This window comes from Oncorhynchus tshawytscha, linkage group LG13 (genome assembly GCF_018296145.1).
Source record: "Oncorhynchus tshawytscha isolate Ot180627B linkage group LG13, Otsh_v2.0, whole genome shotgun sequence".
Classification (NCBI taxonomy): domain Eukaryota; kingdom Metazoa; phylum Chordata; class Actinopteri; order Salmoniformes; family Salmonidae; genus Oncorhynchus; species Oncorhynchus tshawytscha.
In genome coordinates this window covers 63,646,844-63,662,382 of record NC_056441.1, presented here as the reverse complement: position 1 = coordinate 63,662,382, position 15,539 = coordinate 63,646,844, and the positions used below count along the sequence as shown (strand labels likewise).

The 15,539-nt window shown below is 42.2% G+C and overlaps 1 protein-coding gene across 1 annotated transcript; it reads left to right on the top strand.

Annotated features, from left to right (window-relative positions):
- Positions 1–445: 445 nt before the first annotated feature.
- On the top strand, positions 446–3,713 carry LOC112246896 (refilin-B). Its single transcript, XM_024415493.2, has 3 exons — positions 446–1,660; positions 1,893–1,987; positions 2,188–3,713. Exons 1-3 carry the CDS (start codon positions 1,463–1,465, stop codon positions 2,504–2,506), a joined length of 612 nt encoding a protein of 203 aa, XP_024271261.1. The 5' UTR covers positions 446–1,462; the 3' UTR covers positions 2,507–3,713.
- Positions 3,714–15,539: the final 11,826 nt, after the last annotated feature.

The following is a 15,539-nucleotide window of genomic DNA, read 5'->3' as shown; positions in this document are numbered from 1 at the left end:
ATATACAGGAACATTTATAATTTGGTGGTGTAGCAGGAGAATAAGGATGGGGTTTGAATAATGTGTGTATGGTCAAGTAGCTATTGTAAATCATTGTACCCGGGACTTGAACGATTCGTGTTGGATTTCATCCTAGGAAAGCCTTATTATCCCCTCCCAATAGTCCTACAAATTAATACATGTATGTATAATCTATTCATGCTATTATGCTTTTGATGTACACATTCCTGCCTTCAGTTCATAAGAAGAAAAACACGTTACTTTGTGTTGTCAGAGTAATAGGCTACTGTAATGGTAACTAATGCGAGGGCTCCAGGGGGTGTAAAAAAAACTACATCTTAGTACTAGAGGAGTCACTACAGACACCCTGGTTCGAAACCAAGCTGTATCACAACCAGCTGTGATTAGGAGGCCCATGGGGTGGCGCACAATTGGCTCAGCGTCGTTCGTGTTTAGCCGGTGTAGGCAGTCATTGTAAATACGATTTTTTTCTTAACTCACTTGCCTAGTTATATATAAAACAAATAGTTTGCTATCATGTTTTTCTTTTCTTTTTTAAATGTATCACACGCCTATCTCTATCCTAGTCCAGGGGTGTAATCATTTGTCCAAGAAAAACAAGAGTGTCTATTGGACAAATTAATGTCGATCACGTTAAAAGAAACGTCTTGCAACAGAATCGGCCCAATGAATAGGTCCAGTTGAGGTTAAACTTCGACAAGGGTATTTTTTTTCAGGGGGGGAGGCTAGAACGAGAGTTCCCATGTTTTGTTGCCTTTCATGTTTCCTCTCCAATCAGCCGTGAGCGGGCGTTTTAAAAGGCGTTTCCTTTCCTCTAGTTCACTGCAAAAACAATGAAACCCTTTGAAGGGAGAGACATTTTAAGACCGATATAGACATTTGAAGACAGATAGACAGGACAATGCGCTGTGCCTTCTCCTGTGTTCTTTTTTTAACGTCAGTGCCTGTGACACGTAGCTTGTGTTCACTATTTTGTCAACTTCAAAGCCACAACGATGTATGTTGAATCTCTTATTTCGAAGGGCAAAACAGAATGAATTTTAGAAATGTTCGTTGACTTATGAAGGATTTAAATAGCATGCTGTAAAATAGTAAGATATTTTGTTTAGACGCAAAACAGAATGAATTTGAAAAATGTTCGTTGACTTATGAAGGATTTAAATAGCATGCTGTAAAATAGTAAGATATTTTGTTTAGACGCGCGACAGTCGTAAACCGTAGCCAAGAATTAGAGGTTGATGCAAGCCAATTGCCGTCGGCAGAGTTGATTGGTCATTGGGAAGTTACTCGACGTGGAGGATCGATTACATTCAAGGAAGGACACCTCTATGAGTTGGAAATAAAGTTTAACTACAGTTCTGAAAACTCATCGCGCAGTAGGCTAAAATCTTGTTTGGGAGCGGCTCGTTCATCTTGTTTTTAAGGACTTTTTTGTAAAGCAATGGTGGGCAGACTAAACTTGCTGAATGTATGTGACAACGACCCATTGGATATGAGCTGCAAAGCCGAGCGGGGACTTGACAGCCCGGACTCCGGACTACCCCCCAGCCCCAGTCCGAGCCACTGGCTGTTACCTGACTGCAGGGATAAAGGTGCCATAAGCCCGGTGTCTGAAGACGAGAGCAGAGGGTCATCCTTGGTACGTAGGTTGTCGCACGTGTTACATTAACTGCGAACATCCTGTTATGAAATTGTAAGGCTAAGTTTCAACATAGTTTCCGAAGTATATAGCCTCTGAATGCGTTTCCCTGCATGGCCCATAGTGAATCTGGGTCATGTCAGTAGTAAATTGGGTCAATAGTCCAAGCCAATCATGTTCACGACGTCTACCAATTATTTGCTCCTTATGTTAGTGCTGACTATTCTTGCAGGTTCCCATTTTATCGATTGGATCTGTGCCTCAGCTGCACACCTTGTCCTACGGGGAGGGCATAGAACTTGATCCACTACTGACCAAGGAAATACGGTATGCTGTTGTGAGTTACTGCATGTAGGCTATGAGTGTGATTTTTGAAATTGTCTTAGCATTCCACTGTGTGCTGTCCACTATTTGTATAAATACCATTAAACAAATGTGGTGGACCACAGATCAAACGTTGCCACTTCTAAAACTATCTAGCTGAACATGAAGTGAATTGACACTTGCCCAAATGTTGTCATTCCTAGATACACGTCGTCTGTCCACTATGACTCAGAGCGTCACTTTATCCATGACATGGCCATGCAGCCCAGAGGCCTGGGTCTGGAGAACTGCAGCCAGATGGTCCTGGCTGTCCCTCACAGCACCTGGAGACACTACAAGACCCAGCTGGACTTCCAGCCTCGCCAACGGGCCCAGCGCTTCCAGAGCACCACCATCGTCTACCCCAAGCACGCTCGCACCATCTACACAACCGAGCTGAGCTACGACAGTCGGCGGCTTGCCAGGAGATTCATGTCGCGGGTGGAGCTGGAGGCTGCTGACCGGAGTAGGCTACCCCAGTAGGTTAGGGGAAGACTGAGCACGGCCTGGGGGAAAATTCCCTGGGCCCTATGGGGGCCAATCATCCCTCAGGCTGACACCAACAATGGACCCAGGTTACAGACAGTCATCTATTAGTTTAGATTGGAAAGCATTGTAGCCCACATTTGTGTACCAGTCTCAAGAGGAGGAATCTGATCTGGAGTATCAAACAAATAGCAGGGACATCTGTGTGAGGCTGCCATCTACCAAAGGGTTTATCCATTAGTAGCGAGTAAATATATTTCTCTGGTATGTCAAAGTTGGATTCATTTTAATGCAGTGTGTTGAACTGTGGACTGAGACCGGTGATTGTGAATACTATCACCGTGGAGGAACTTGTAAAACAGATTTGGAAGTGAAGGATTGTTAGGGAAGTGTAGTCCGGACCATCACTGTGAAAACATTGTGTTTAGGCCTAACCATTGCAGTGGGGCTCAATGAACAATGACCCTACATTATAAGATTCTAAGGCAATAGTGGAGTTTCCATGTGGCTTTTGTAAATATTCACATTTGTAGACACACAGGGAGTTGTCAAATTACTGTCTATTACTGGGCTTTAATATGTCTCTTCAAATCACAGGGTATTATGGGGTATTGGTTGCACAATATTACTTACCACAAGCAGAATATCCTAGCCTATAGTGTAACACCAAACCCCATCTTAGTCTTGCCTAAACATACACATTTACTGTATGGTCATGGAGCAGAACAAGTTTTCTTTCAAATTGTGTAAAAGTGTTTTTTTTTTTTTTTTCACAGAGATCATTGCAAGTTGATATTAGTTGGTAATGAGTAGCAAGAGATTATCCAATGTGTCATTATTGTTCTGTTATACATTTTTAACATTTTCCTAATAGTGAAGTATTGTTTTTACTAACATCTTGTGAACTGTCCCTCAACAGTTCATTATCTTTGCCTATCACCTTCTGGTTGCTTCCATAGGTTTTGTTTTATGTATGTATTTGATGCTCATCAACTCCTTCTGGTAGCCTAATAGCAATACACGGCTATCTTCCCTCAAGGTCTTACAAGGATGCACATCTAGAGAACTTGAACTGTCTTGAGATAAGTGCCTTTTGAAGTCAAATGGTATTGCTTTTAAGCTCTGTTAGTAGATTTGAGAAGTTACAATTATTTTTTTATGTACTCAATGCGATACATCAATTTAAAATATAATCTTGTCAGTATCAGGATTTTGTTTTGGTTATCAGTTAGGGAGGGATGTTCCTAGATGAGTAGAGCTACAATTTTAGTGCAATTACACCAACTCTGAGACAGCAATGCCATCTGCAGGATAGAGAAAGTGCTGCACAGAACCAGAATTATTAGTTTGATAACCGCCCCACCTAGATGTGGTGGTGTGTAATGGCACCACTACTCCAAGTGTCCCTTGAACAGCCCCAAGCAGTCCATCACCCCTTGCTGTGAGGCCAGGTAGCGTTTCCTCTGGTTGGGCTTGGTGGGTACCAGCATCTGGCCATGTCAATGGTGTTTCCTCGTATTTCATTGCCTCTCGCTGGGATTTATTGGGGCAGAGGCTGGTTTTTGCCGTTGTAACCCTTGGATATGGGTTTGGACTGTGTGGAGGTGCCGTTGATGGCCTGTTGCTGCTCAGTGTTAAGTGAGTTAAGCTGCTGTGAGTTCAGGATGGCAAATTGGGTTAAGTTGTTTTGATTTCACAGCACGATCACTCAATACATCGGTGGTAAAAAATGAAGCTTTAAGCTAATCATTGTTTTATTAAGAGTTGACAGGTAGCCTAGCGGTTACTGCGTTGGACCAGTAACTGAAAGGTCGCTGGTTCGCATCCCAGATGCCCTTGAGCAAAGCACTTAACGCTAATTGCTCTGAATAAGAGCGTCTGCTAAATTACTTAAATATAAACGTGCAATACGCATAAGTCGCTCCACAATTGTCTTGGTTGCTAAAATTATAAGTTAACCTAATTTCCGTTTGACAAAACAATGCATAGTGTTGAGAATCATTGTACCATCTAAACTGCTGTGAAATACAATATATATGTAAAAGTATGTGGACACCCCTTCAAATGAGTGGATTCGGCTATTTCAGCCACACCCGTTGCGGACGGGTTTATAAAATCGAACACACAGCCTTGCAATCTCCATAGACAAACATTGGCAGTAGAATGGCCTTACTGAAGAGCTCAGTGACTTTCAATGTGGCACCGTCATAGGATTCTACCTTACCAACAAATCAGTTTTAATTTCTGCCCTGCTAGTGCTGCCCCTGTAAACTGTAAGTGCTGTTATTGTGAAGTGGAAACATCTAGGAGCAACAATGGCTCAGCCGTGAAGTGGTAGGCCACATGTTCACAGAACTGGACCACTGAGTGCTGAAGCATAGAAAAATTGCTTGTCCTCGGTTGCAACACTCATTACCGTGTTCCAAATGCCAAACGTCAGCTTTATGGGTGTAAAGCCGCCATTGGACTCTAGAGCAGTGGAAATGAGTTCTTTGGAATGATGAATCATTCTTCAGCATCTGGTAGTCCGACAGACTCAACAGGGTTTGGTGGATGCCAGGAGAGCGCTACCTGCCCCAATGTATAGTGCCGACTTTAAAGTTTGAGGAAAAATAATGGTCTGTGGCTGTTTTTCATGGTTCGGGCTAGGCCTCTTATTTCCAGTCAAGGGAAATCTTATGCTACAGCATACAATGACATTCTAGATGATTCAGTGGTTCCAACTTTGTGGCAACAGTTTGGGGAAGGCCCTTTACTGTTTCAGCATGACAATGTCCCTGTGCACAAAGGGATGTACATACAGAAATGGTTTGTTGAGATCGGTGTAGAAGAACTTGACTGGCCTGCACCGAGCCCTGACCTCAACCCCATTGAACACCTTTGGGATGAATTGGAAAGCCGACTGTGAGCCAGGCCTAATCGCCCAACATCAGTGCCCAACCTCACTAATGCACTTTTGGCTGAATGGAAACAAGTCCCTGCAGCAATGTTCCAACATCTAGTGGAAAGCCTTCCCAGGAGAGTGGAGGCTGTTATAGCAGCAAAGGGGGGGACCAACTCTATATTAATGCACATGATTTTGTAATGAGATGTTCGACGAGCAGGTGTCCACATACTTTTGGTCATGTAGTGTATCTTTTCAATAACCAAAATTATTGTATTTTCAACTGTTTGAAGCTTCTGTCAAAACCTGAAAGTTAATGGGAAACATCGAAATAGGCAGTGGTGACCCGTAATGTTTTGAACACCCTACCTGTTTTGCATGTTATTTTGGAATTAATATGTGTCACATATCAGTTTGCAAACACTGTAAAAATGTATTTTATTTTCAAGAAATCAAGTTAATAAAGCTGCATACAAACATGATCTCTTTTTTGCTTTCTTGAGTATAGCAGCTCCAAAAGGAAGGTGTTTCAGCCTAGCTCAGTGCTTTCTGTGGTAGTGGGGCAGCCAGCAGAAAATAGGGGTTCACAGTGTTCTCCAGTTGCGCTGTGATTGGCTCAGTGTTCTTTTTTGTTGAATTTTACCTCCTTTTTCTCCCAATTTTAATTATGATTTTTGTCTCATCGTATAACTCCCCAACGGGATTGGGAGAGGCGAAGGTCGAGTCATGCGTCCTCCGAAACATGACCCACCAAACTGCACTCCTTAACACCCACCCGCTTAACCCGGAACTAGCTGCACCAATGTGTCAGAGGAAACACCATTCAACTGACGACTGAAGTCAACCTGCAGGCGCCCGGCCCACCACAAGGAGTCGCTAGAGCACGATGAGCAAAGTAAAGGCCCCTCCCCTAACCCGGACAATGCTGGGCCAATTGTGCGCTGCCCTATGGGACTCACTCATGGGGACACAACGTCACCGTAAAATCTACGGGGAGAGCTCAACAATTCAAGCCCCCTGGGTACTACCATAGAGTTACATTAGAAGTGCCCATCCAAGAAGGCTCAAGGTCATTGCCCACAGATAAAATGACGTCAAAATACATTATCTACAGTAGCTTTGATTAGACTGATCATGTCAACATCGTGCTTTCAAAATCTTAGCTAGAAGTCATCATTATGAATCAAGTCAACAATCTACTGGCAAATCCTTGTCATATGAAGAGAAATTATAGATAAAACGGATCGGTGCTCATCGGCCATTGGACATAAACATTGCAAGTTGGAAATCACAAATTCAATAATGAGTTGTTTGGAAGGATTCAGGGGTAAACTGCAAGCACTGCAAAGCAATCACTGACTTCGGAGGAGGTGTCTGCCGTTTTACAGTCCCCTAACCAATTGTGATGTGTTTTCACGTTATTTATAACTTATTTTGTACATGATGTTTCTGCCACCATCTCTTATGACCAAAAAGAGCTTCTGGATATCAGAACAGCGATTACTCACCCCGTACTGGAAGAAGATTTTTTTTCTTTAATGAGTCGGACACAAAGGAGTTACTTCTGATGCCCGATAGGGCCCTCATCCCCGTCATGCGCAGGAGAAAGAGACGGAGATATCCAAGGACGTAGGTCTGGATGCCTTGTAAGGATCCAATGGCGAGTGGGTAATCTGCCTTTACAATCGGTCCTATTAGCCAACGTACAATCATTGGATAATTAAATAGATGAACTACGAGCACGTACAGTGGGGCAAAAAAGTATTTAGTCAGCCACCAATTGTGCAAGTTCTCCCACTTAAAAAGATGAGAGAGGCCTGTAATTTTCATCATAGGTACACTTCAACTATGACAGACAAAATGAGGAAAAAAAATCCGGAATATCACATTGTATGATTTTTTATGAATTTATTTGCAAATGCTGGTGGAAAATAAGTATTTGGTCAATAACGAAAGTTTATCTCAATACTTTGTTATATACCCTTTTTTGTAATGACAGAGGTCAAACTTCTTCTTTCTTCAAGGTTTTCACACACTGTTGCTGGTATTTTGGCCCATTCCTCCATGCAGATCTCCTCTAGAGCAGTGATGTTTTGGGGCTGTTGCTGGGCAACATGGACTTTCAACTCCCTCCAAAGATTTTCTATGGGGTTGAGATCTGGCGAGAGTCATGCGTCCTCCGAAACACAACCCAACCAAGCCACACTGTTTCTTAACACAGCGCACATCCAACCCAGAAGCCAGCTGCACCAATGTGTTGGAGGAAACATCGTGCCCCTAGCGACCTGGTTAGCACGCACTGCGCCCGGCCCGCCACAGGAGTCACTAGTGCGCGATGAGACAAGGATATCCCTACCTGCCAAACCCTCCCTAACCCAGACGACGCTAGGCCAATTGTGCGTCGCCCCATGGACCTTCATGTTGCGGCTTGCTGCGACAGAGCCTTGGCTCGAACCCAGAGTCTCTGGTGGCACAGCTAGCACTGAGATGCAGTGCCTTAGACCACTGCACCACCCGGGAGGCTGCGGGTACTGTTTAATAAAGCTGCCAATTCAGCACTTGTGAGGCATCTGTTTCTCAAACTAGACACTTTAATGTACTTGTGCTCTTGCTCTGTTGTGTACTGGGGCCTCCCACTCCACTTCTATTCTGGTTAGAGCCAGTTTGCGCTGTTCTGTGAAGGGAGAAGTACACAGCATTGTACGAGATCTTCAGTTTCTTGGCAATTTCTCTCATGGAATAGCCTTCATTTCTCAGAACAAGAAAAGACCAACTAGTTTCAGAAGAAAGTTCTTTGTTTCTGGCCATTTTGAGCCTGTAATCAAACCCACAAATGCTAATACTCCAGATACTCAACTAGTCTAAAGAAGGCCAGTTGTATTGCTTCTTTAATCAGCACAACCGTTTTCAGCTGTGCTAACAATTACAAAAGGGTTTTCTAATGATCAATTAGCCTTTTTTTAATGATAACTTGGATTAGCTCACAACTTTTAGTTGGAGCACAGGAGTGATGGTTGCTGATAAAGGGCCTCTGTATGCCTATGTAGATATTCCATAAAAAATCTGCCGTTTCCAGCTACAATAATCATTTACAACATTAACAATGTCTACACTGTATTTCTGATCAATTTTATGTTATTTTAATGGAAAAAATGTTTTATTTTCTTTCAAAAACAAGGACATTTCTAAGTGACCCAACTTTTGAACTGTAGTGTACATTTTACCTCTACTAACCGGTACCCCTGTACATTGACTCTGTATCGGTACCCCCTGTATATAGCCTCGCTATTGTTATTTTACTGCATCTATTTTTTACTAAACTTATTTTTCTTAACTGCATTGTTGGTTAAGGACTTGTAAGTAAGCATTTCACTGTAAGATCTTCACCTGTTGTATTTGGCACGTGACAAATAACATTTGATTTGACTAGCCTGATCTTCAGTGGGGTGGATTTGTGGTCCAAGTCTGGTTTTAAGGGTCTCTTTTCCAAGTCTAAAAGGATAAACGTTCAACATTGGCCATCAATCTAGCATGATTTCTGCAGCTTTCAAAACAACTGCAAACTCGGAACTGGGAAATCTCAGACTTCAGTGAGTTGAGGACAACTGCGAACTCAGAAAAAAACAAGCTCTGTGGATGTATTTCAAGGCCTACCTTAAAACTCAGTGCCTCTGCTTAACGTCATGGGAAAATCTAAAGAAATCAGACAGACCTCAGAAAAAAAATTGTAGACCTCCACAAGTCTGGTTCATCCTTGGGAACAATTTCCAAACGCCTAAAGGTACCACGTTCATCTGTACAAACAATAGTAAGCAAGTATAAACACCATGGGACAACGCAGCCGTCATACCGCTCAGGAAGGAGTGGTGTTCTGTCTCCTAGAGCTGAACTTGCTTTGGTGAGAAAAGTGCAAATCAATCCCACAACGACAGCAAAGGACCTTGTGAAGATGCTGGAGGAAACTGGTACAAAAGTATCTAAAGTATCTAAATCCACAGTAAAACGAGTACTATATTGACAGAACCTGAAAGGGAGCTCAGCAAGGAAGAAGCCACTGCTCCAAAACCCCCATAAACATGCCAGACTAAGGTTTGCAACTGCACATGGGGACAAAGATCGTACTTTTTGGAGAAATGTCCTCTGGTCTGATGAAAAAAAAATAGAACTGTTTGGCCATAATGACCATCGTTATGTTTGGAGGAAAAAGGGGGAGGCTTGCAAGCCGAAGAACACCATCCCAACTGTGAAGCACGGGGGTGGCAGCAACATGTTGTGAAGGTAATTTGTTGCAGGAGGGATTGGTGCACTTCACAAAATAGATGGCATCATGAGGGTGGAAAATTATGTGGATATATTGAAGCGACATTTCAAGACATCAGTCAGGAAGTTAAAGCTTGTTTGCAAATGGGTCTTCCAAATGGACAATGACCCTGAGCATACTTCCAAAGTTGTGGCAAAATGGCTTAAAACCTCTTGGGGCTAGGGGGCAGAATTTTCACTTTTGGATAAATAGTGTGCCCAATTTCAACTTCCTGCTACTCATGCCAAGAATATAAGATATGCATATCATTCATAGATTTGGATAGAAAACACTCGGATGTTTCTAAAACAGTCTGAATCATGTCTGTAAGTATAACAGAACTTATGTAGCAGGCAAAACCCAGAGGACTAACTGTTTAGAATTTTTATTTTCCTCTCTCTGTTCCCTGACCTGTCATTGCCAAGGGATATTTCTTAGGAACCTGTTTTCACTTCCTACCGCTTCCACTGGATGTCACCAGTCTTTGGAATTTGGTTGAGGTTATTCCTTTGTTTAATGAAGAAGTAAGCCAACTAGGAACTGGGTACACCTTTGTGAGTTGCGCAAGACGTGAAAAGTGGCGCTGGTTTGTTTTCATTCCTATATTGAACACAGATTGCCCCGTCTACAATTTGATCGATTATTAACGTTTAAAAATACCTAAAGATGTATTACAAAAGTAGTTTGAAATATTTTGGCAAAGTTTATAGGCAACTTTTGAAATATTTTGTAGTGGCGTTCCGTTTTTTGTAAGCTGTTTTTTTCTGGATCAAACGTGCTTTATAAATGGACATTTTGGATATATATGGACGGAATTAATCGAACAAAAGGACCAATTGTGATGTTTATCGGACATATTGGAGTGCCAACAAAAGAAGCTTGTCAAAGGTAATGCATGTTTTATATTTTATTTCAGCGTTTTGTGTAGCGCCTGCAGGGTTGAAATATGCTAACCCCTTTGTTTACTGCTGGTGCAGATGGTGCAGGCTATCAGATAATAGCTTCTTATGCTTTCGCCGAAAAGCATTTTTAAAATCTGATCATGTTGGCTGGATTCACAACAAGTGTAGCTTTAATTGAGTATCTTACATGTGTGATTTAATGAAAGTTTGAATTTTATAGTATTTTATTTGAATCTGGTGCTCTGCATTTTCCCTGGCAATTGGCCAGTTGAGACATTTGCGTCCCGCCTATCCCTAACTTAAGGACAACAAAGTCAAGATACTGGAGTGGCCATCACAAAGCCCTTACCTCAACCCTATAGAAAATGTGTGGGTAGAACTGAAAAAGCGTGTACGAGAAAGGAGGCCTACAAACCTGACTCAGTTACACCAGCTCTGTCAGGAGGAATGGGCCAAAATTCACCCAATTTATTGTGGGAAGCTTGTGGAAGGCTACCCAAAACGTTTATCCCAAGTTAAGCAATTTAAAGGCAATGTTACCATACACTCAATTAGTATGTAAACTTCTGACCCACTGGGAATGTGATGAAAGAAATAAAAGCTGAAATAAATGATTCTCTCTACTATTATTCTGACATTTCCCATTCTTAAAATAAAGTGGTGATCCTAACTGACCTAAAACAGGGAATCTTTACTTGGATTAAATGTCAGAAATTGTGAAACTGAGTTTAATGTATTTGGTTAAGGTGTATGTAAACTTCCGACTTCAACTGTATGTGTACTGTAGCTAAGAAAGTAATACTAAGTGTATGTTGTGTGGTAAGCTGTTAGTAGCCCATGTGCCTCACCCTAATAATTTGTTCCCTTTAATAATAATAATTTTTCCCCTTTAGAGAATTGTAGCCATCAAAAATTGTAAGAGCTTCCATTGGGGCTTATATGCCCCCTTTATTTATCCTACGGTTCTGACTTTGTGTACAGGGAGAATACTGCAAGAACGGCCCATGTTCTGAATTCTATTGCTGTACATTTCAAAAGTGCTGAACAAATTGTTATATTGACTACGTTCATCCCAGATGTGGCCAGGTCAATAAATTGCAATATCCGTACTGTGAGACGCCTAAGAGAGGGAAACAGGACAGACAGCTGATCGTCCTCGCAGTGGCAGACCACGTGTAACAACACCTGCACAGGATCGGTACATCCGAATATCACACCTGCGGGACAGGTACATGATGGCAACAACAACTTCCCGAGTTACACCAACAACGCACAATCCCTCCATCAGTCCAGACAGACTGTCCACAATAGGCTGAGAGAGGCTGGACTGAGGGCTTGTAGGCCTTTTGTAAGGTAGGACCTCACCAGACATCACCGGCAACAACGTCGTCTTTGGGCACAAACCCACCGTCGCTGGACCAGACAGGACTGGCAAAAAGTGCTATTCACTGACAAGTCATGGTTTTGTCTCACCGGGGGTGATGGTCGGATTCGCATTTATCGTCGAAGAAATGACCGCTACACCGAGGCCTGTACTCTGGAGCGGGATCGATTTGGAGGTGGAGGGTCCGTCATGGTCTGGGGCGGTGTGTCACAGCATCATCGGACTGAGCTTGGTGTCATTGCAGGCAATCTCAACGCTGTGCGTTGCAGGGACGACATCCTCCTCCATCATGTGGTACCCTTCCTGCAGGCTCATCCTGACATGACCCTCCAGCATGACACTGCCACCAGCCATACTGCTCGTTCTGTGCGGGATTTCCTGCAAGACAGGAATGTCAGTGTTCTGCCATGGCCAGCGAAGAGCTTGGATCTCAATCCCATTGAGCACGTCTGGGACCTGTTGGATCGGAGGGTGAGGGCTAGGGCCATTCCCCCCAGAAATGTCTGGGAACTTGCAGGTGCCTTGGTGGAAGAGTGGGGTAACATCTCACAGCAAGAACTGGCAAATCTGGTGCAGTCCATGAGGAGATGAACTGCAGAACTTTATACAGCTGGTGGCCACACCAGATACTGACTTTTGATTTAGACCCCCCCTTTGTTCAGGGACACATATTCCATTTCTGTTAGTCACATGTCTGTGGAACTTGTTCAGTTTATGTCTCAGTTGTTGAATCTTGTCATGCTCATGCAAATATTTACACATGTTAAGTTTGCTGAAAATAAACACAGTTGACAGTAAGATGACATTTCTTTTTTTTGCTGAGTTTACATATCAATTGTCAGTAGAAACCACATTTGTTTAAGCAAGTCAGACATATCAGTTATCTGTTTTTAAAATGCATTAAATGAGACTGAATTAACTGTTTTGCTGCCAGACAAGGCTCTTCTGACAGCCATGTGTAGCCGTGGTTAGGTGTTGGGACTTTGCTGTTGGGACTCTTCTGTTGAGACAGCTTTACATTGCCTTGCAAAAGTATACACCCCTTTGGTGTTTTTCATATTTTGTTGCATTACAAACTGAATTTAAATGGATTTGTATTTGTATTTCATGTTATGGACATACACAAAATAGTCCACATTTTGGAAGTGAAATTAAAATAAATAATAATTACTTGTTTTCAAAGAGTTCAAAAAAATACAAAACTGAAAAGTGGTGCATGCATATGTATTCCCCCCCTTTGCAATGAAGCCCCTAAATAAGATCTGATGCAACCAATTACCTTCAGAAGTCACATAATGAATTAAAGTCCCCCTGTGTGCAATCTAAGTGTCACATGATCTGTCACATGATCTCAGTATATATACACTTGTTCTGAAAGGCCCCAGTGTCTCCAACACCACCAAGCAAGCAAGCGAGCGACCAACGCAGAGCAGAGCAGAGCAGAGCAGAGCAGAGCAGAGCAGAGCAGAGCAGAGCAGAGCAGAGCAGAGCAGAGCAGAGCAGAGCAGAGCAGAGCAGAGCAAGCGACACCATGAAGACCAATGAGCTTGCCAAACAGGTGAGGGACAAAGTTGTGGAGAAGTACAGATCAGGGTTGGGTTATAAAAAGATATCAGAAACTTTGAACATCTCATAGAGCACCATTAAATCCATTATTACATTTTTTTTTTAAGAATATGGCACCACAACACACCTGCTCAGAGAGGGCTGCCCACCAAAACTAAAAAAATCCCAGTGACTAGCTGTGCCAAATTTATAGAGACATACCCCCAAGAGACTTGCAGCTGTAATTGCTGCAAAAGGTGGCTCTACAAAGTATTGCCTTTTGGGGGTGAATAGTTATGCACGCTCAAGTTATGTTTCTTTTGTGTCTTATTTCTTGTTTGTTTCACAATCAAAAAATATTTTGCATCTTCAAAGTGGTAGGCATGTTGTGTAAATCAAATGATACAAACCCCCCAAAAATCTATTTTAATTCCAGGTTGTAAGGCAACAAAATAGGAAAAATGCCAAGGGGGGTGAATACTTTCGCAAGGCCCTAACAGTTTGTGCACACCGTTTGTTAATGTTGTAGTCCAATTAATGTATTATTTTGTGTTGGTTAGTGGCTTTGCTGGGTTTGCCCCACTGAGATGTACATGCCACTGGAAATCGTGCAAAGAACAGATAGATATACAGGTTCTTAGACTTGCTTTCCATGAGTGACAGATCTATAACTGCATTTCTATATTAATTTGGTCAGATCGCCCAAAAAGTTACATATTGCAACTTTAACAAATATATGACAAACATTAAACAGATCCGTTTTGGGGTTACAATGATAATGCTATGGTAAAACAGTTGTAGGTAGGCCTACGCTGGGCATTTTAAAACTAGATTTTGTGAGCATCAAACCAACCTGGTTCATCGCCAGAGTTTAAAGGCGAGCTCTGACAATTTCTCGTAGATCCACACTTCTTTTTATATTTTGTTTTGTCCTTTCTCTTCTTTCTCTTGCTGTCCTTTTATTTGAAAGAAACAGTGGTTTAATTGACCCTGGTCAGTCAGTCGACTGCTCTTCCCTCAGCTAAAGGCTGGCAGACTCAACGGTTAACCCGTCAACTTCTAGTGAATCTTTGTTTTCATTTGAACAATTTACTATCTGTGATGTGCTTGCTTAAGATTGATGTAAACATACATTTTTAAAACATCCACTGAGGCTTGATCCATTTCTGCTGCAGCTCTCTGCCCCCCTGATTGCTAAATCATTAACCCATATTTTTAACCTGGCGATTATGTCTGGTACTATCCCCAAGGTTTGGAAGGTGGCCCATGTACTCCCCCTTCACAAAGGTGGTGACCCTTGTGATCTTAAATTATCATCCTATTTCTAAACTTTCTTGCCTAGCTAAAATATTAAAATCCTTGATTCATTCTCAGCTAAGATCTTAACTTTGAAATGTATTTTAAATGTACAGATCATAGCACACATCGCAGATCATATCTCTGCTGCATTCCTAGTTATAAATGATGTGGCTTACTGTATGGCTAAAAGGCAATATTGTGCTGCCCTCTGCATTGACCTGTCAGCCTTTCGATACTGTTGATCATTCACTGCTAATTCAGAGGCCTTCCTCAATTGGCCTAGACAGGATGCATGTAACTGATGGTGTACTGATGGTGTTAAATCAGGTTTCTGGATATTGGCCCTTTTTCATGTTACGTAGGTTGATACATGGCCATGTTTTCATTTATAAAGCCCTTTTACAAAATGTCCCACTACCGAACATCTTTACTAAACTTTAAACAGGAGTTACCACACAGTCTCAGGGATAGTTAACTCTGGAAATCCCTTTGGTCTCTACTGAGTTAGGTAAATCAGCTTTTAGTTTTCTTGCACCTTTATTTGTGGAAAAATCTTAAATGTGATGTTTTGGTGGCTTTGGAGCAATTCAGAAGGCTGATTGAGGACCTTGTTACTGATGAAATGATGACTATTGTAATTACTTCACCACCATGGCCTATTTATTTCCTTAACTTACCGCATTTGCACTCACTGTATATAGACTTTTTGTTTTCTT

Bases quoted from the DNA above. Each gene is read 5' to 3' on its own strand.
- LOC112246896 (XM_024415493.2), top strand. From the start codon at position 1,463: ATGGTGGGCAGACTAAACTTGCTGAATGTATGTGACAACGACCCATTG. The intron at 1,661-1,892 runs GTACGTAGGTTG...CTATTCTTGCAG, and splicing joins AGAGCAGAGGGTCATCCTTG to GTTCCCATTTTATCGATTGG. The intron at 1,988-2,187 runs GTATGCTGTTGT...TGTCATTCCTAG, and splicing joins CTACTGACCAAGGAAATACG to ATACACGTCGTCTGTCCACT.